Below are 20372 nucleotides of genomic sequence, written 5' to 3' on the forward strand. Positions count from 1 at the left end.
ACGCTTTACGCTTGCCGCCCAGGCTGGAACACGCAACATAGCAAATGTTTCCACGACAGCTGAATTTGACGATAAATCAACGCTCTTGGAAATTAGACGAGTAAAGTGACTTAAGTCCTTGAACAAAAATCTTTTTAAGTATCTTGAACCGTGTGTTTCAGTTTCGGTGTGTTCCAAAACGCCCCGAGGATAGAAAATAGCACAGCAATTAAGGTGGTCATGCATCGGAGTTCTTCAACGAGAGCAGTCAATCGAGGAAGGATTTCAGAAAATAATTACGTGAAAAGGTCAGTGAGAACATTGGAAATGCAAATAAAGCTACACACTACATTTTGTTTGTAGTTTAAACAGTCAGTATTACGGTTAGTTTCTTAGCTTCTGGTTGAGTAAGGGTTAGTCTGACTGAAATCATCATGCCACACCGAAAATTAATCTCACGTTGGTTGGTCGGTTTGCTTCAGTGCTTTGTAAACTTGTGTAGTGTTCACTCTTTCATGTGAAGATTAATGAAAGCTATTTTTGTCGGCAAGGGAAATGATTAAGGTCCTAAAAATCAAAACATAACAACACGTCATGCTTCACAGTTCCTCAAAGGGATCGGTAGCAGTCGACCGAAGCTTCATCGCACTCAGCTTAATTGCATTTTATAATACAGTTATAATTGCTACCTCGTTGTCATTCAAAATGGTCAGAGCTCGAGATAATTAAGGTTTTTGCCATGGGCAGTCAAACCGAGAGGCGAGAGGGTATTCGAGATGATCCATCGATCGAGTTCGAGTCTTGGGGGGGGGGAACTCGCATATGAAAGTGACGGAGATGCTCGTCGTTTCGCTTAGGGGTGTAAATTTCGGATTTTTGGTCTCGCTTAGGGTGTTCTGGGCAAAACGCCAATATTTTTAGCCATTATGGTCTCGTTTAGTGTTACACACGAAGAAATATACAAATATAAATTCTATTCTTAGTTTTTTGGTATCTTTTAGGGGTCAAGAAAAGCTTGAGCCACAACCAGATTGGTCTCTTTTAGGGGTTCTTTTCAAAATTTCCTACGAGCATCCCCGTCCGTTTCATATAGGAGTCCCCCTCCCGGGGTTCGAGTACTGAAATCACTGAAACGATAACTATTTCTAGAGAAAAGGTTTTCACGTCGATTCGATAACGATAGCGAGGATTCCAAAAGCGCCGGGATCTTCTGTCTAGTGTTCGATCAATGCAAATCAGACCACTTTTGGACTTTTTATTATCATCTTTGTACGTCTACAGTTTCGTTTATAAGTATAATTTTGAAAATTAAAGCGTACAATGCAGTCAGGTAGATCGACCGTTCACTGATAACTTTGATATTAAAAAACCTTTTGCTTTTTACTGTTTTTAGTAGAATAATTAACAACTATTCACCGAAGAGGAGGTGAATAGTGGTGGATATTCACCGAGCCGTTGTTGAATAAAAGCAGGCGATATTCCGCGCGATTTCGCAGGATAATTGTTAATTAACTTCCAAAGATTCTGAGTTCTGTGTGGTGCGAAGCTAAGTTAGGCCCGGGCCGAACGCCGAACTTCACATGAAACGAACTAAACTAAGGGAATCAAGTTCATGATAAGTTCGACGTTTGACTCAGTTGAGTTCGTCCGACTGAATTAAGATCGACCAACACGTTTTAACTGTCTGCTTCAGACGGATAGAACGTATGAAGATCGACTGTAGGACAAAAGTCGATGTTTTCATAAAACGAACTTAATCAATAAATTTTAAATTTGTATATAAATGCATTTTTAGCCTCAAAATATTCGTTCTCGCTGCTCTGAATTTGGTTCGACGGTCAGTTCAACAAAAAATGTTAGACGTTTGACCCAACGGTCGAGCTTTACCTGGTTGGATCGGCTAAAATTGCATTTAGTTCGTCCTATGTGAAGTTCGACGAAAATTGCGAAAACCACCGAAAATATATGTAAAAATTTTCTTATGGCTTTCTCAGCTGAAACTCTTTAGATGTTTACTTCGTTACGCCAAAAAACATGGAAAATTCACTGCAAAACTAGAAAAATTGTCTTGAAGTAAGCTTTCGTCAATAGTCCATGGGCCCGAGCAGATTTTGGTACCATTCAAAGGGACAAATTATGAGTGGTATCAGATTAAAGTGCATCAGAAGGAAATTAAAAATTGAGCTGATAGCAATCACGAAAGAGTAGCTTAATAGGATTTTTTAAGAGTATAAAATTCTCCTTCTGCATGAAAACGAGGCTAAAGTTGTAATACAATTTAAAACTCTTATTATGGTCTATTTTTGCTCAATTTCATCTTGCAGTATTGTAAACATGATTATTAACTAGTTCTCTCAATAAATTGGTAAAAGTATGAATTAATCACTAAAACAGAACAAAATACTGTTTGAAGGTCCTGAATTGCATTCTGGGTAAATCCAAGATGGCGGCGGCTTTCCCTTAGGAAGGTGTGCCGTTATTTTGGTCTAAATTTTTCGATTTAAATCCCCAGAAAAGGACAAAGAAATCTCTTTAAAAAGATTGAGATTGTATTTAAAACTTTAGAAAACTATTTTTGGCAATTCTGAAGGAATCTAAAAGAGAATTATTTATACAATTAACTGACAATATCAGTCCAGAAATATTTCGCGAGGCGCGAAAAGGTATCAATGTTGTTCTGATTTTTGAAATAAACATTTGTTTCGCAGACGTTATTTAGCTCGGTACTGGTTTCCTGATGTTTGGGCACTGCTGTATTTTTTCGGAAAAGCTAACAACTATGTTGGAAAACACAGCTTGTTCTCTACAGTCGTACGCAAATCGATTCAAAACTGTTTGCGCGCGCCAAGATGGCACGTGCGCGTGTTGAAAGATGACAGAAAAAAGGAATCGTGGTTGTTGCCAAGAGAAACAAGCGCTTTAAATTGAAAGATATTACATTGCGCTGTCCGGAAATACTTCATTACTAAACCTGATTGCACCATGGAACAAGGACATCTTGAATTGAATGGGCTGAGGCATTCATTACCATCGAAATGTTGCATCAGAGGTACAGTTAGTCTCTGTTGTGGTATGGGACCTGAAAGCGATTTTTTCTAAAGGATTCAGTCAATATGTCTCCCGCATTCCCAATGAAAACTTCTTTGGGGCATTTACGGCAGAAGATGTAATATATCGCTGATGTTTCCTGTAATCAAGTTTGATTGGCTAATGCGAGGACAGATGCGCAGAATAGGGAAAGGAACCCGGTTGGTGGGGTGGGAGAACGCGTGGCGAGCTCAAAGAATGTCAAAATAACCACGGAAGAGTCGTCACTGACTGACCAAAATGATAAAAATGCGTCGTTAAATATGGAAGACAGATGCGTCCTTTGTAGGCGGTAGTCACCGCACCTCAACTTTTACCTTAAAATCTTCTGTACATCCGAGAAACACCATTCAGCTTCAGTGGGGTGAAAAATCAACCCCTTACATGTCATTTACTGCAGTGATGACAACAGCGACGATTTATAAGCACCACAATAGATGGAGACTGAATTGAAATCAGTCCTCAATATTGCTGAAGAAAGGGAAATCCCTTCTGTGTTTTATCACCGCAAATGTTGCCGTTAATGCAGGAATTAGATAAGCTCCGAAATAGAGACGAGGCGGTTAAAACCCCACCGAAAAAGAAGATCTTCAAATGCGAAAACACAATCTATGATTAGAAAAAAAAAAATTGTAATTAGAAAAGCATATATATGAAATGTTCCAATAAATATAGAGCCTTTCAAATTTTCGAGCAGACGAAACTGTCGAAAGACTGTACGCTCTCATTGTGAGCAAAGTTGTCGAAGCTGAGGAGGCAGCTAATAGTTACTCCCGCATATCGAGTACAATGCTTGACTTTTTGAAGAGCTTAAGATTGTTAAAGTTACAATTAAATTAAAAGATGTAATTTTGTCGGCACGCGTTCATTTGGTGTCACACAGATCAAAGACTTCACTACTAAAAAGCACATTTAACAGAGCTGAAACAAGAATTCGGGAGTGTAATGCACTTTGAGAACTTGCTTAACATTGTCATCATCCGGTCATTATCTGTCCTTTTCGCGATTGGCGACGCAAAAGGCCTTCAACTCTCCTCGAACTGTTTGTAATTGACTACAGCTGGCCAGAGGTACAACATACCGTATTTTCTCGATTAAACGCCGGACCCCGATTAAACGCCCGCCTCGTATAAACGCCGGGTCAAAATTGCTAGTTTTTAAATAAACGCCGGGGGCGTTTGTTCGAGGTCCCGGCGTTTATTTGAGGTCAAGCCAACAAGAAAATATATTCTGTTTGTCACAAATCTCGATTGCAACATAAACTATCCAATCCGTAATAGTGCACCTTTGGGAAATAATCACCTTTGGATACCCAGGGACACTTTTTCGGGGCAGAACGAAGAGAAAAATCGTCCCGCCTTGACAAACTGCCCCTTGGTCTCGAAGATCGGTAACAATAAATCAATCCGAATAATTGGCAGAAAATTGCAGTCCGTTAATAAACGCCGGGCCCCGATTAAACGCCGGCTTCAAATAAACGCCGGGTTCACGAAGCCAAGTTTGAAATAAACGCCGGGGGCGTTTATTTGAGAAAATACGGTATTCTTAACCATCAATTATCACAATAAGGGAGCAGCACCTAATGCAACAGTATCGATGAAATTAAGGAACATAGTTAGTGCATTTGATATGCAATTATTTCACAAGAAGCTGTTCAAATAACATGACCACACAGCCTATTCACTAGGCATTCTCAGCTCATTAGCAGTGACACCTTTAAAGAACGCCTGGGGACAAGGCTGGTCGGGTCACCCTAGCCGTGAAAGCTGTGCAGAAATGTAGTCAATGTTTCAGAAGAACTTGAGTTACATTCTGATAATTGGAAGTGTAAACCGCCCAGGAGGGAGCTATAAGTCCTTCTCCCAATTAGGAAATTAAAACGGCTCAAGAAGAATAAAAACTGACTCAAGAAAATAAAAAACCACTACCTCAGAATAACACCTCCCTTGCCTTTCTGGAATGTCCTACAGGGTAAGTGGTATCGCTGTCCAAGCCTGACACTTTGGAACCCATCTCCCTCAGTGACAGTGGCTAAATTAGCAAGAGACACTTTAACCAAAATCCCTGCATACAATGCTGGTTTAGCGCTGTAATCCTCGAGTAAGAAAATTATGGAATAATATTTGAACAGACGATAGAGCAGGCATAGAAGAAAAAGTTGCTTTGAATTTAACTGCACCTTGGTGCAAAAGTGAGAAAAGCAGAACGTAAGTAGTTGGGGTGGGTTGACTAATATATCAGTCCGCGAGACGGAAGTGCCCACAAACAATGTGGTCAATGTGCCCGCCGCTGATAAGCCACAATTTTTGAAGTTCCTGTTCTTGAGCTCTTCGGAAGATTTTTTCTTCAAAGACGTCAATTTAATTATTTTAAGAGCGGAATGAAGTTGAGTACGAAAAGACTAGACAGCATTAAGTTCTATGATGTTCTAATTAAAGGAATAACGACCATTTCTCAGTCAGAATCGTTAACCGTTATTTCTTAGTCAGAACCGGCATTCAAGCCTGTATGCCGTCTCGTTCCGAATATTTTGTGGGATACACTACCACATTTCACAGGTTTCAAAAGTTTGGCAAACACGCTGTAAGTTGCTCGTGTCGACCCGCGGTGTTTTCTTCTCAGTTAAGTTGTTCTCTTCTGTCTAAAGAACTTCGGAATCTCGAGTTGTATCCAGTTTCCATGCTTTCACTGAAAACGACTTTTATCATTTCTCGTAGAAATAATAGACCCGTCATAACATGTTCATATCAATGTTATAGAAACTGTTTGCTCGTATGAAAAACGTCCTTGAAAACTATTGGTTTATGGTAAGTAGGCAAAATCTGTCTTTGATCGAGCCAAGTGACCCATCAGGCCGGAGCTTGTCCCGGTATCTGAAGCACTATTGCTACTCCCCTGGATGGGATGCTAATCTATCGAAGGACTATCCCCCTGCGGTGACTTCGCCAGTACCATTTAATAATTATACACATGGGTGGAGAGAGGAATTGGTTTGTAGAACAGGTCGAATAAAAGCTCTGTGGCATTATTTACAACCGAGTTATTAAGAAAATAATTTTGAGACAAAACAGTGTTTAGTATGCAGCCTTAATGTTTGTTTCCCTCTTAAATTTGGGGCACAAATAGGGCGGCCAAAGAAATGCGTATCATTACTCTTCCGTTAATATTATTCACCTTTACTTAAAATTATTTTAGATATTACTTTGTAATTGATATCGCATCTGCAATTGAACAACCCAATGAAGAATACACGTTTTCTGTGACAATTAAAAAACACGTTCATCCGGGACATCGCAAATGTCAAAATGCTTTATCCTCTAAACAAAGCACTGAATCGATATCAAATTTACAAGATTTTTATGTTCTTTATGTCAAGAATATGTAGAAAGAAAGAGTTTATAAGATACATCGGCATGATTTGTAATTTGAATGACGTTAGATAAAAACCTCCACGCGCTTTAGTCAAATGAGGCCGCCTCTCGCGCGCATCTGTTGGCTCAAAATGCTTTCATTTTTATAAAAAAAGAGAGATCAGTATAACCCTTATTAACCTCAAATACTCTGTCCGTATTGTAAAATATAAATCCTTGTTTTTTTCTCCCTGATTTATTTAAAAAACTTGGTCCACATTTTGAAATTCTAACATCAATCTCGATATATGAGAGGTCTAAATTGCAATCCGGCTTTGTTGCCATGGAAACCATACAGAGAAAAACCCTTAAGTGCGGCCAAAGCCCTTGACTAGCATCAGCTGCCTTTGCTGTACTTTGTCAGGCCTCTCTCACAACATTTACGTGCTTGAAGTTTCGATAAAGTGATTACTTATTACCCTTCGAGCATTAAAATGCAACATTGATTTTGAAAAGATGACGTCAGAAATCACGTAATTTCAGCAAGAAAGCTACTCTTTTGGAATTGCTATCACATACCAAAATGAACTAGAATGTTCAAGGATTCGAAAAATATATGATAGCATTTGTCCCTCTGAATGGTACCAAATGCCTAATTTTGGGGTCTGGGCCCATGGACTACAAAAAACAAGCAAATACCTCTGTCGCTAGTTGCCATCGCAACAAAAAATAAGGTATTGAAAGAGTCTTCCTCAGATAGATTAAAGCTACAGGTACTTGATTGTAGATATTATATCAATTGTTATACGAATGATATTTGCAAACACAGAAGTAAGTTCATGCGGATGTAATTACAACGACTTGCAGAGCCACCATGACTCAATTTAGCCTGTGAACAGGCTCTCGGGTCGAGGATGGGGCGAAAAGAAAGCGGGAAGAAAAAGGAGGGGGAGGGGTGGGGGGAGGGAAGAACCTAGTCCCTTCTCGGCTCGCTTCGCATATCGATCAGATCGGGAGCCTGCTCGCAGGCTAGACTCAATTCAGATTTTGCGAGAAAATGTTCAAACATTTTTCTCGAATTTGATCGACTTTCTGTAGTTTAACCCTTAGAATCCTAAGGTTCTGGTATTTTTTAAGCAGTTTTCTGGGCTTAAACTAATCTGTCGAATTTCGTGATTGCATATAAGAAGCTCAAGTAAAAATGTGTGCTGTTTCAAAACACTGAGGGCTCAAAGTTTCATTGTGACGTCAGCATTCAACCGTTTCTTTCTTGTTGAGCGAGCATACGGGCTCGAATCTGGCGAATATTTCGTTTATAAGTGTTTTTTCGAGTCATTTTCCACTGCAGAAGCCCCCAGGCTGGCATCATTAAGCTAGAATGGTGGGTAGAGGCCAGCATCTGAAAGAAACCAGAGGTGAGAGATGATTTTGTCTTGATTGGAACGCCAGAAATATTCGAATCGAAAGATGGCGGTTCATTGGTAAAGTTGTCTCTCTGGCCGTTCTGTGGGTGGATTCCAAGACCTGCCAAGGCATTTTGGACGAGTTCTGACTTCCAAAGAATGCAATCGGTGCAACATTTTGCCGGCAGGATTGGGTGGCTAAAAAATATATGGAATAAAGGTAGGAAGCCTTTCATGCCGTCGCCATGACTGTTTTTCGCAAGCATCCCTTTCGGTCAGCAACGAGGAAATTACAGGTTTGCAAGCATAGCTCTAATCGAATAGTAATTGCTGAGTCTGCTGAATGATTGATGGGAAATTTCCTTGGTGAACGGAAGGGAATAGGGTTGAAGTTTGCTGCAAATGTATATTTTTGAAGTCAGAATTATTTTTTCATTAAAAAAAATGGAGGCAAAGATGTGTGTTTTTTGTTGTCCTGTTACGTAGAAAACGGGCATTTTCAGATTTGCTGCTGAACAAACAACCATATGCAACAGAAATCAAGAGTTTTAGTCAGTTAGTTGGCTTTTAAAGCTATGAAAATTATCACTTTGCCATAAAAAGCAGTCATTATTATCATGTGCCCAGATATGTAAAAGCTAGAGTTTTTTCAATCACTGCTGGTATTTTCCACGCACATATGCGTGGCTAGGACTTAAAGGGTTAAAGCGACGACGGGCATCGACCCGTTTGACCCTGGAAGGTCTGGTAGACGTACGACCGTGGGGTGCAATTGAACAACAAACAAAACTCAACAGAACACAAAAACGCTGTGCAATTAACTGGCAACATAAAGCTGATAAAGAGAAAACAAATAAGGCAGGCTTTAATTCCTTTTATTTTATTGTTACACTCAAGACCATGTGCAGTGAAATATGAGTTCATGTGACGAGTTCAGTCAGAGACTTCATACAGTCCGTTCTGAAATTCGCTTATAAACAGCCTATCGTTATTGTTAAGCTACAACTTTCAGTTTAGTGTGCATTTCATAAGTAAAAAAGGGGAAATCTTTGCAATTCTTCCTCAGCACAAAAAGTGCAATTCTGTTTATTCACATGCGCCATCTCCACAAGCTGCACACTCCCATTTACTGAAAAAGAAAAGAAAAACAATAATTATAATCGATGGTTACAGTTTACCGTTCCCCGGATATGATAGCCAACCTCGTTACTTAAAAATCGCGTATGGTTTGGATATAATTACCCCCTTTTTACACATATCCCAACATCAAATGGGGTCGCCCACTTCCTCTTGGAACGAGACATGTTATACCTTATTATAGGAATTAACGCTTGTGTTAATTAAGGTATTTGAAATTAACGCGACTTAAATTAACGCCGCGAACTGAAAGAAAAAATAACTCCCTAATAAAGGAAATTAACGCGAAAGTGGGGGTAACATTTCAGAATGAAGGAAATTAACGCGACGAACACAAAGGAAAAAAGAACTTGTTGAGACAACAGGAACAAGTTTACTTTAACACAAAGGAATCTGACCGCCTCGTTCTTCACAGTTTTAGTGATCTGGCAGATTTCCACCCTGATGAAATTATGCCTTCTCTAAGAGTCAAGACGTCTGGACTGTATCGAGAAATTTGGGGCAAAATAATGGAAATTAAGGTCATGGAAATTGACGCTCCACCTAATTAACGGCGCGGAAATTAACGTTAACAAAAATTAACGCGACTTAAATTAACGCGAATTTTTGAAATTCGCGTTAATTTCCTGAAGCATTAATTTCCTGTAATAAGGTAAACAACAACTTACAGGTCACAACAATGCCCCTAACCCTAGAAAACAATAGAGGAAGGGTTTGTTACAACAGGTACTAAATGAAAATAGACGGTTCCAGAGAGGTAGTGGAGGGTCTGAATGGGGTTTAGTGTTTAGTGTTATTTGCCCATAATTTTAAGTGTTTGCTGTTAAATTGGCCATTTTTTTAATGTTTACTGTTTCCGAAAAAGATGCAGTTAAGTATTTGAAGGGTTTTCGTGAAAACACCCATAGTCTTATAGCATTGTAAATTCTTATCTGCTCTTCGAAAATCGGCAATAAAATCACTCATGAACTTTGAGCCTGTGCTGTGTGCTCTCCTCGGAAATCTTCGGTAGTCTTCGGATATCTTCGGTAGTCTCCGGACATCTTCGGTAGTCTTCTAAAATCTTCGGCAGTCTTCGGGAATCTCAGGTAAAATCTTCCAAAATAATCGAGAATCGTCAGAAAATGGCCGAAAACCTCTTGATATACTAAACAAAATAATATTGGCCTTTTTGAGCCAAAAAACTAAGTGTTTCGTATTATCAAGGTACCCCCATTCAGACCCTCGTAGTGGCTTACTGGATCAAATGGACTGATAGGTGTTAAACGGAAAAAGGAACGGAATTTTGAAACAAGTTATTACTTCAAATTTTTACTAGGGACAAAACAAAACAAGAAAGAAGCGAAAAACTTTATCTTCACTAGTTTGCCCAATTTGTTTTGTGCAAATTGTCATTTCATTGTATTTTATTTTATAATTATTATTTTTTTCCTCATCTGTTTTTCGTCATCTGTCAATCCTATTGTTTTTCGAATTTAAATTTAGTTGTTCTTTCATTTTAACGGTTACTTCTAGCTTCTGAAGATAATAATAATAAATAATAAATAATATGTTGAAACATACGAAACGTCAAGTAAAAGGTCTTTTTTTTTTTTTCTAACAATGCGTTTGTTCGTAATGTTCATCACCGCAGTTTGCGTGTTATTTAAGTATTTACGATATCATTTATGTGCAGTATGGTCAAGAGACGAGGCCTTATGCGTCCAATGGCGCGATAAGGATCGATGATGATGATGGTCAAGAGACGTTGAAAACCGTCAGAAATGACGAGAAGGATCTATCCCGATTTAACAAAGTGTCACTGGAGATTGGGTTCTTGCAGAAGTGTAGGTTGTTTCACATTTACCCAAAATTTCTTGATTTTAAGAAAGAAACTGTTTCTGAAAATAACCAACCAAATACAAACCAACTAACGTTATAGAAGATATATATATCCTCTTTGCAATACGGTCGATATGATTTGCCCACGAAAGATGTTCATCAATATAGACACCTAAGGATTCGCTGGCCTTAACTCTCTTTGTCGGATCACCATCCAATTTAATTCGGGGGGGGGGGGGGGGGCAACGTCAGAAGGAAAGAAAGAAAGAAGAAACGAAATGTAAACAAATGCAATAAAAGATACTTACCAGGTCAAATCACCGCAGCAATCTTTATCCGTCCAGCATGTTCCTCTTGCATTTTTGCAGAATCTTTCAAAGCGCTTATAAGCCTAAGCCAGGAAATAACAACAAAAATTACCCAAAGTGTTTTGTAACTGACTAACTGGTGTTAAATAGTAGCTCTGAGTGATGTAGCTAAGATTTTGGATACAGTCCTGAAGCATCAATTATAAGATTATAATGCTAGAACTAAATTAATTAAAACTCGCTCGTTTGAAGAATTTTTTAAAAAATAAGCATCTTGGCCCCGAATATCATGAAAGATGTTTTTTTATTTCGAGAAATGTATTAGAGACTTTTTTTAGTGTCAAGCTAGGTGTCCGTCAAGGAATTATTAACTAAGAAAATGTACCGTATTTTCTCGATTAAACGACCCCAGTGTTTATTCATGAGGAGCCTATTTTCAACTCCACCTTGGAGACCCGGCGTTTAATCGAGAAAATACGGTATCCCTACTTTTCCTCATTTACTTCAAATTCTCTAATCCCTCTAATCCTCTTATCTTTTCTCTTCGATACACATCTTAAAAATCATCTTATTAAACAAAAAAAGTAAATTAATATAGCTAAAAATATCCGTTGTGAGTTTATCGTTAGAAAACACCTCCTTAAAACTGAGGATTGACGATTTAAGTTGATTCATTGAAATACTGAACTGATAGTTTGGTAAACTGATAAATAAAATTTTAACAAATCAGGTTGGTTGCCTCGTACATTCAGCGTGACGTGAGATTTATTTAACATTAGGATAGAGCGGTTCTCACTTGAGTGTCGAAAGTAATTTGCGTTTGCTTTGGTTTTGCATTACTACGTTTAGTGATTGGTTTATTCATCTCGCGCCACTTTCTCAGCTAATCAGAACTAAAACCAAAACCAATCGTGTCTCGCTTGCGCACGTTTTCCCGCGCTTCGTGCCGGCTACGTGACTTGCTTCCAGTTTTGATTGGTTCACTGGATTGTCTGTGTCCTTTGTGACTGACCAGAGTGATTACAGCTAATTACTTTGTTTTTGGTTTTACTCGAGTTTTACGGCACTCAATTGAAAACTGCTCTATAAGAAAAGAATCAGTAAAGCGTGTACCGACCTTTTGCTCGTCAATAATGTCGTTGAGATCAAAAGCATTATCTCTTCGTAGTGCAGGCTCCAAATTACCGCGGGCTCTTTCTTTCCAAAACATGTTTGGCTTGGCATGAATGTATTCCACGAGGACAATTGAGATGAAAACAATTGCAATTAAGCACTTCATAATTTCTCCGGAATCGGCTCTGAAAAATAAGATGGGAATATAATATAATATACAAGCCATGTGTTCTTTTGGGGTGAATGAATGTACATTGTATGCATGTGTGGGTTGTGCCCTAGTACGCTAATTGAATATTAATTAGCGAAAACGCGCCCAACCCAATAGAACGCAGGGCATGAATTAGGCTAAAGAGAAGCCTAGGTTTTTTTTTCAAGTGTTTGAATATTAACTGTTCTGAGAAGAAATGTACCATACAAAGGGAAAGCAAACACCGTTTTGGCAAATCTTTGTTGTTTTGAAGCACGCAAACAGTTTCCAAAATCGGTCCCGAAAAAACGGGAAAAGGCCTGTACTAAATTCTTTGAAGTCATGCGTAAAGTGATTTCTAAACATCTGTGTCTCTCGACGAAGGCGTTTCGCGAGTTAAAGGAACGCACTCAGTTCACCGACCGTCCAGGCCAGGAGCAAAATCTTACTTCTTAGATGCTTCAATCATTTGTATCGGGCGGTTGCAGTTTTAGTCAGAAAAGGTATAGAGCGAAAATGATTTTCTGCTTTTGCGGTTGACTTGCTTCGCGCAGCTATAAATCCGCCGGAATCAAGAAAGTACGAAAGAAATACGTTTGGGGATCCTAACGCTCATAGCATCACCGATGTGCCCATGCTTGTTTGAATCGAAGAGGTTTCTTACCTTAGTTTTCCCAATATGACTTCAAAGTATGGAGAAAGATCTTCGTTCTGCTCGCGTCGGAGTAAAATCCAATAATGGGTGGAGGCTCCTCGCTGCTGATTTCCAAGTGGACACAAAGCATCAGTTATAGAAAGTTAATTCATTATATTTGATGCTATTCATCAGTGGATGTCACGCTTTAATGTGCATGAGCGCAACTTTACAACTGTTTTCACAACAGCTCACTTCAGTTTGTAATTTAACAAATCAATGCCGTTGGGCAATTTAGACTAAAAAAATGACTGTGGTCCTTAAAATGAAAACTTTATTTAGTATCTTGAACTGTATGTTTCAATTCTATATCTTCCAAAACGCTCCGGGGCTAGAAAATGTCAACAAGTCATGCATCGCAGTTCCTCAATGGGAGCAGTCAATCAAGGAAAAATTCAAGAAAAGTCTGCTTTGTTTAGTTATGACCTACTTTCAGGGATTTTAATTACTGCCGATACTATAGGGCGATCTTTGCTAACGTCTTTGTTTACATTTTGCCTCATTAGCATATGACTTTGCGTAGAGAAGGCATCATGCTATTACAAAGTGACTCCAGTAATTTAAAGAGCTTGTGAAACTTAATTATCGGCAAAATTTTCAGCTCTTTGTGTGCAATATTTAAGGAGATATAAGCGTTCAAAAATTGCAAAATTTCTGGGTGGTAAAGGCGCTAATGAGCCCAACATTCTTTGTAAAATATCAAATTTTCAAACCTGAGTCACAGAAAAAGTGTTTAATACATTGGGCTCAAATTTAGAGCGAAAGTTAATCGTACCATGTAGTTTCGATATTCAAAATTAATTTTTTTTTAGCTTGATCAGAAAGTGAAGCGCTTATGCTAAACTATTGTAAACAAAGACTCCCCTATTAACCCGGTCATGGATGTTACGCTTCACGGTTGCCGCCCAGGCTGGAACACGCAACGTATCAACTGTTTCCACGACAGCTAAATATGACGATAAATAAACTCTCTTGGACATTAGACTAGTAAAGTGACTGAAGTCCTTAAAACTAAAACTTTTTTAGTGTCTTGAACTGTATGCTTCAGTTTCCGTGTCTTCCAAAACGCCCCGGGGATAGAAAATAGCATAGAAATTAATGTGGTCATGCATCGTAGTTCTTCAATGAGAGCAGTCAATCGAGGAAGGATTTTAGATAAATAATTACGTGAAAAGGTCAGTGGGAACATTGGAAATGCAAAGTAAGGCTACAGACTGCATTTTGTTTGTACTGGTTTTATAAACGGTCAGTATTAGGGTTAGTTTCTTAGCTTGTAGGTCTGACTGAAGTCAGATCGTGTCGGGGTGACATGCCGAAATTAATCGCCCGTTGGTTGGTCGGTTCACAAGTTCATGTGACGATTAATGAAAGCTATTTTAGTCGGCGAGGGAAAATTGACTAGTATTTATGTTATTCAGTTCAGTTTGCGTCAGTGTGCTTCAACGTTAATCTCACACACGTCACGCTTCGCAGTTCCTCAAAGGGATCGGCAGCAGTCGACCAAAACTTCATCGCACCCAGCTACTTTATTACATTTTATAATTGCCCGCCCGTTGTCATCCCAGAGCTTATGATAATTAAGGTTTGCCCATGGGCAGTCACACCGAGAGGCGAAGAGGGGGAGAGAGGGTATTCGAGGTAGTCCATCAATTAGGTTCGAGTACTGAAATCACTGAAACGATAACTTTTCCTGGAGAAAATGGTTTTACCCCTGGTTCGATTCTCGATAGCCAGGATTCCAAAAGCGCGGGGAACTACTGACTAGTGTACGATCAAAGCAAAGAAGACCATAGTTTCGTTTAGACTGAGAATGATTTTGAAAAGAAATCGTACAATGCAGTCAGTTAGACTATTCCCTGCCACTTTTGATATTATAAAATCTCTATTGCTTTTAACTTTTTTTAATAAAATAATCATAGAAATATATCTCCCAGCGTCTTTTATAATGATTTGCTCTGGGACAAACGGATGTGCAACTGAGCGGAAACGATAGCTAAGCTAATTAAAGATCTTATTCAATCACAGGCTTCCCAAGCTCAAAAGTCGTCTTTGATTGTTTTTTGGAGCCCTTCGGGCGGCGACCACAAGTGGTGGCGACAGCTTGTGTATATAGAGAAATGTAGGGAAAATCACGGATTCTCTAAAATCGGGTATAACTATCTATTTGAAATAAAGACCTACCTCTAATTGTCGCTTACTGTGTCGTTCGATGAAGCCATTCCGACGCCATTTAGCTTCGAATAACTTCGCTAAATGGCGTCGGAATGGCTTCAAATCGGCACAGACACAAGTAAGCGACACAAGAGGTAGGTAAACTATTTCAAAATAGATAGTTATTTACCCGATTTTAGAGAATCCGTGATTTTCCCATACATTCCTCTATATACACAAGCTGTCGCATACACCACGTATGTAGAGTCAGCCGCCCGAAGGGCTCCAAAAAAACAATCAAAAAGACGACTTTTGAGCTTGGGAAGCCTGTGATTCAATGTACTCATTTAGCTTCATTTGAAAGGGAGGTTTACAATTTTCCCACGGCCAGTTCAAATAAATTAGTTTTCATTTTGGTTTCTTTGACGCCCTTTGTGTCTGGAGTATTAAAAAGTGCGAATCAAAAAGGGTGAATTATTTCTGTCTGATGTCGATCTACCATTAAACGGAAAATATAGACGGCAAACTGATCCTGACGGCTAAAGCGGTCAAAAATAAACAAAGTGGATAAAAAACTAAAATATATTGAAGAAAACTTAAGTTTTTTTATGCACTTTGTTTATTTTTGACCGCTTTAGCCGTCAGGATCAGTTTGCCGTCTATATTTTCCGTTTTAACTTAGTTACTGATCCAGGTCTTCAATAGATCCGGCACCACTCATCGGTTTGTCGCTGTGATATTGCAGTTTTTTATTATATTCAATCTTACCATAGGTCGGAACAGTTATTATGCTCTAGATAGCTAATGTGTGTGGTGGCGTGTATTTTATACATTTCGAGATAACTGGCCAAGAAACGATCACAAAAATTAGATAAAAAGAAACTCAGTGCCATGTACCATCTCTCACCCGGGATGCACCTAGTCTCCTTCGCAGCCGCTTTTTGGGACGTCACGCTTGGGGGGAGCGTTGCGTGACGTCCCAAAAAGCGGCTGCGAAGGAGACTAGGATGCACCTTTCCTTCGTCAAGAGATCAAAGCCTGATGGGCTTGGGCACTGGTAGGGTAGTGACGTCACGTGTTCGTTTGGCGCGGAATTTATAAAATTTATTTGAGTCCTCGATTCAATTTTCATTGTTGTGAAAAACTACCATCGCTAAAAATATGGCACAAAACTCTCCAACTGGACCCATCCGGCTTGAAAAACCTAGAGGTGTTATAAAATTGAAGATTAAGAAGAAGAAGTCATCACAAAACCCATCTTTTCGGATTTCAAACGCTCTAAAACCGATCAACGGCCCTATTCAAGATGGCCGCTCTCAGGCATTGAAGCGAGCGAATCCTTTTAGGTGTTCTCCAAGAAAGAAGCCGAATCTCACTGCAGATGCGAAAACATCAGAGTGCAGGCTTTTTAATGTCCTCGATGGTTTGGACGAGAATCTCGAAAATGTGACAGCAAACAAACTTCAACCAACAGCGAGCATTGTGCAGGAAAATGCAAACAAAAAGATCTTTGATGCGAGCGACGGTGAGGCCTCTGAACGAGGCGAAGTTGAGACCCCGATAGACGAGATTGAAGCTTCAACAACGTTTCCTTTAGACTGGAGTTTAAAATCTAAAGTAAGGTTTACATCTTCCACGTCGTTTAATTGGTGCGGAACGCTCAAAACACAAGATGAAGGCGAAGGCTTGTCGAATTTCGTTCGTTGTCAAACAAAGGAATTCGATTTGACGGATAGATCACGTGAAAATTCAATCGACGGTTATCCTTCGTCATTTTGTTCCTTTACTAAAGTATGGATGCATCCTTCTCTACCATGGGCTGAACTTTTCCCACGAAAATCTTCTGAGGGAAGAGGTACTTCGAAAAAAGGCATTCAACTGACTGACGAAATGTCTTCATCCCTTCATCGTGACTGGGTGTTCAGTTTTCGTTCTGTTTTCAATCTGGTGCGAGCCGGTTTTTGTCCGTATTTTTATCTGGTGGCAAATCAAAACACTATGCTTTTTCAGGCTGCAGAAATAAACAGAAACGAATCAGTGCAAGTGCTTATTACGCCAACGACAAAGGGATTTCGGGATGCATTGCGAAACGAAGGTAATTCATTCATTCAGAGTGCAGTTTCTGAAGAAAAGACTGCCTAAAAGCCCAACCAAACCAGGGGCGGATCTAGGGGAAGGGTGCAGGGGGTGTGCACCCCTCCCTGAGATGACCTGCGGCTTAGTATTCACTCATAAAATGTGTTTACGTCACCAGTCAGTTACCCCATTTCTTAGTGGTGCACTCCCTCCTAAGAAAAATCCTGGATCTGCCCCTGTAAACGCACGCAACAAATTGCAATGTCAGCACAGCTTTAGCTACCCTGTTGCAAGGTGTTGGAACAAGTTTGAAATTGGTCAAATTTTTCTCGCAACATTTTTGCATGTTGTATGGTTTTGTACTCATTTGGCTACGTTCGTGCAACATTGTTGCACTAGAGCATGCACACTAGTTTGACGTAATGTTTAAAGCACCATCCAACATGCTGCAACATATTGTGTGGCTCCAGAAAATGTCCATTTTCCCCCCACAGAAGGGATTGGAAATTCCCGAGGGTGGGATGGGTCTGCTAGTTAGTTGGTTGCAAAGGCCAAAAACTTTAAGGAAATATATGAAAGGTTAATTGGAATTTCCAGAGGGGTGGGGAGTCTTAGGAAAAATTCCTTCCATGGGGAAGGTATGGATAATTTAAGGAACTACAAATTGCAACACGGTGGTGAACTGGTGCAACATGTTGTGTACATCAGGAATGTAGCTAAGAAAACACTAAGCCGGCTCATCAACAAACCCAGCTGTCTTTTCTGGCCTTGGCAGCTTTAAAGTTTACTTAAGTCTTTGTTTTCAGTGAAATTTCAGCCGGATTTAAGTTCCCTTTTAGGCGGTGAAATTAGCCGGCAGCCGGCCAGCAGCCGACATCCCTGGCACATGTGCGAAATTGCATACGTTTGGTCAGCTTTTTCTAGAAATCTTGTAACGTGATCCAGCAATGTTGCACAGTGTTGGGTTAAAATGTTATGTGCGTTTGGATAGACCTTAATACTGTAAAATTAAAAATATAAGCCCAGGGCTTATGTTTGCTGGATGCCTCTTCACAAGTGGGCTTTATTAATATTTTCAGGGTGGGCCTATATATAGGGAGGAGGGGAGACTTATTTGCAGAAGGAAATTCGCATTTCAAAAAATCCGTTGGTTTCTATTTGGTATTTGAATTTTTTGTTGCATACAGGAATACCACACAGGAAAACTCTCAAAGCATAATGATATGAAATCAATTGCAAGACCAACACCCTAAACCACTTGGCCATCCCACATCCCCTTTCAAGAATCTGCTTACTGGTATTTGTCTGGTTTATCCTTCAGGTCTACTTGTTATACTGAAAACTATCAAGGTCAACTTTTAATCAATTTGGCCTTCACATCTTACCCTAATGCATTTTTTTTACGCTGATGCATAATATTACAGGTATACACTTTACTATGCCGCATTTGGAAGACAGAGGAAAGAAAGAGCCTGGATCTGAATCTCAGGATGATGACTCAGATGACGAGGATGACTTGGAGCCTGCAGATGATTCGGATGACGAGCATGGCGACAAGCGAGAATGGCTAGAAAGCATGGGCCTTGATAAAGAACAGTTTCCACTACTTAAACCAAAGGCTGTTACACCACACCAAAGAAACAATCTCAGAACCATTGATCAACAACCAACCTCTACTGTGCTGGTGAAAGGAGCTGACACACATGCTTTGTTTAATTTCCTACTCAACTGCAAAAGCTTAACGGCGAATACTGGGCCACAAGCACAAGTGCCGCCAACATTACTGGCTCCTGTCGCATTTGACGGTGCAACCTTAAAAAGTCTGAGGGTTAACCAAGGGGTCCTGAAACACCAACAAGCTAAGGGAATGAAGCAGGTAAAAAGTTATGATCAATTTCCAGTTTCTCTGTACCCTTATTCAGCAAATTCAAGTAAACAGTTTATGAGATTTGAAGTAGCTGATCATTCAATGAAAATGTCCCAAAGAAATCCTGGAAATTTTTTTAATTTTTTTTTTTTTTTTGTAAGAAAAACATTAGCCATTAGAGAAGCAAATTATTAATAAAAATGTTGACAGTAATTATTAACAATAATATCTTACAAGTTCATGAAGATAAGCTTTCACACTGGGTTTTCAATTTAAAGTAGATGCTGGTTTGAATGGAGTAACTGACTGTAGGTAGGCAACTTCTCACAACCAAGTAGCTGATACTTTTTGTTGGCCGTCGGTGCTTATTGAAAGCACTGACTTACAACAGAAAGTCCTTTTGAACAGCATTTTGTTGATATTGGAATTCTTCAGCTATACCTATTAAACATGATTTACCAAACAGCTTTTAATTGGCCCACAAACACTAAACATATTTCTCTGTTTCACACTGTCCGCAAAAAAATTACAGCAGGCAGAAATTCATTTGTGTTCGCTACTTGATTTAGCAAGTTAGTATTTATTGTTTTTGCTGGAAAGAATTATGTGTTTTTTCTTTGTAGCCTAAAAGAGTAAACATCTATACTTTAAAATAAATTGTTACTGTTACTGTTTCTTTTCAGTTGTACAGTCTGGAAATATCTGGTCCCTTACTGCCTGGGTTCACATATGAACTGTGCCACCTACTGAAGGCCTCACAAAAAGGGAACTTTAAGGCCACTTTCTCTGCACACCAGCCATCAGTGGCCTTCAATGTCCCAAACCATGAAATAGAGAATAACTATATCGCTAGTGATTGTTATTTAGAGCGCAGCATTTCAAGTGGACAATGGAAACACTATCAAGAAGTGGAACAGCTGAAAGGAAACTGTTTAAAAGAACTCAACTGCAAAGATGGCCTTTTTACTTGGGCTTCTTAATTTTGAACTTGGCACCAATGGAAAAGACTGAGGCATAGTCCTGTCTTAAATATTTATTTCACACTTATCACTTTCGTAATTTGCAAACAAACAATTTGAAGTAATTTTATGCTCACAGTCAAACCATGACAAAAGTTCCTTCCATAAACAAAGTAATGAAAATTTGTTTTGGGAAATTTGACTAAAAATGAAGGAAATGTACTCGGAGAAACATTT

The 20372-nt window shown here is 39.3% G+C and overlaps 1 protein-coding gene and 1 long non-coding RNA gene across 2 annotated transcripts; one reads left to right on the forward strand and one right to left on the reverse strand.

Annotated features, from left to right (window-relative positions):
* Positions 1-8678: 8678 nt before the first annotated feature.
* Positions 8679-13237, reverse strand: LOC144659612 (uncharacterized). The gene is made up of 4 exons (XR_013571932.1): positions 13053-13237; positions 12203-12383; positions 11086-11168; positions 8679-8948 (listed from the first exon to the last, which is right to left on the reverse strand). It is a non-coding gene; the product is annotated as an uncharacterized LOC144659612 (long non-coding RNA).
* A 3092-nt stretch (positions 13238-16329) lies between these two features.
* On the forward strand, positions 16330-20319 carry LOC144659597 (protein downstream neighbor of son homolog). Its single transcript, XM_078520066.1, has 3 exons — positions 16330-17328; positions 18734-19185; positions 19860-20319. The coding sequence occupies exons 1-3, from the start codon at positions 16395-16397 to the stop codon at positions 20154-20156; spliced, it is 1683 nt and encodes a 560-aa protein (XP_078376192.1). The 5' UTR covers positions 16330-16394; the 3' UTR covers positions 20157-20319.
* The last annotated feature ends 53 nt before the right edge of the window (positions 20320-20372 follow it).

This window comes from Oculina patagonica, chromosome 7 (genome assembly GCF_052425735.1).
Source record: "Oculina patagonica isolate OP01 chromosome 7, crgOcupat, whole genome shotgun sequence".
Lineage (NCBI taxonomy): Eukaryota > Metazoa > Cnidaria > Anthozoa > Scleractinia > Oculinidae > Oculina > Oculina patagonica.

What these genes read in the sequence shown, in the direction of transcription:
- LOC144659597 (XM_078520066.1), top strand. Translation starts at nt 16,395, where the DNA reads ATGGCACAAAACTCTCCAACTGGACCCATCCGGCTTGAAAAACCTAGA. An exon ending in GGATGCATTGCGAAACGAAG is followed by an intron (nt 17,329 to 18,733) that starts GTAATTCATTCA and finishes ATAATATTACAG; the next exon opens with GTATACACTTTACTATGCCG. An exon ending in AAGCTAAGGGAATGAAGCAG is followed by an intron (nt 19,186 to 19,859) that starts GTAAAAAGTTAT and finishes GTTTCTTTTCAG; the next exon opens with TTGTACAGTCTGGAAATATC.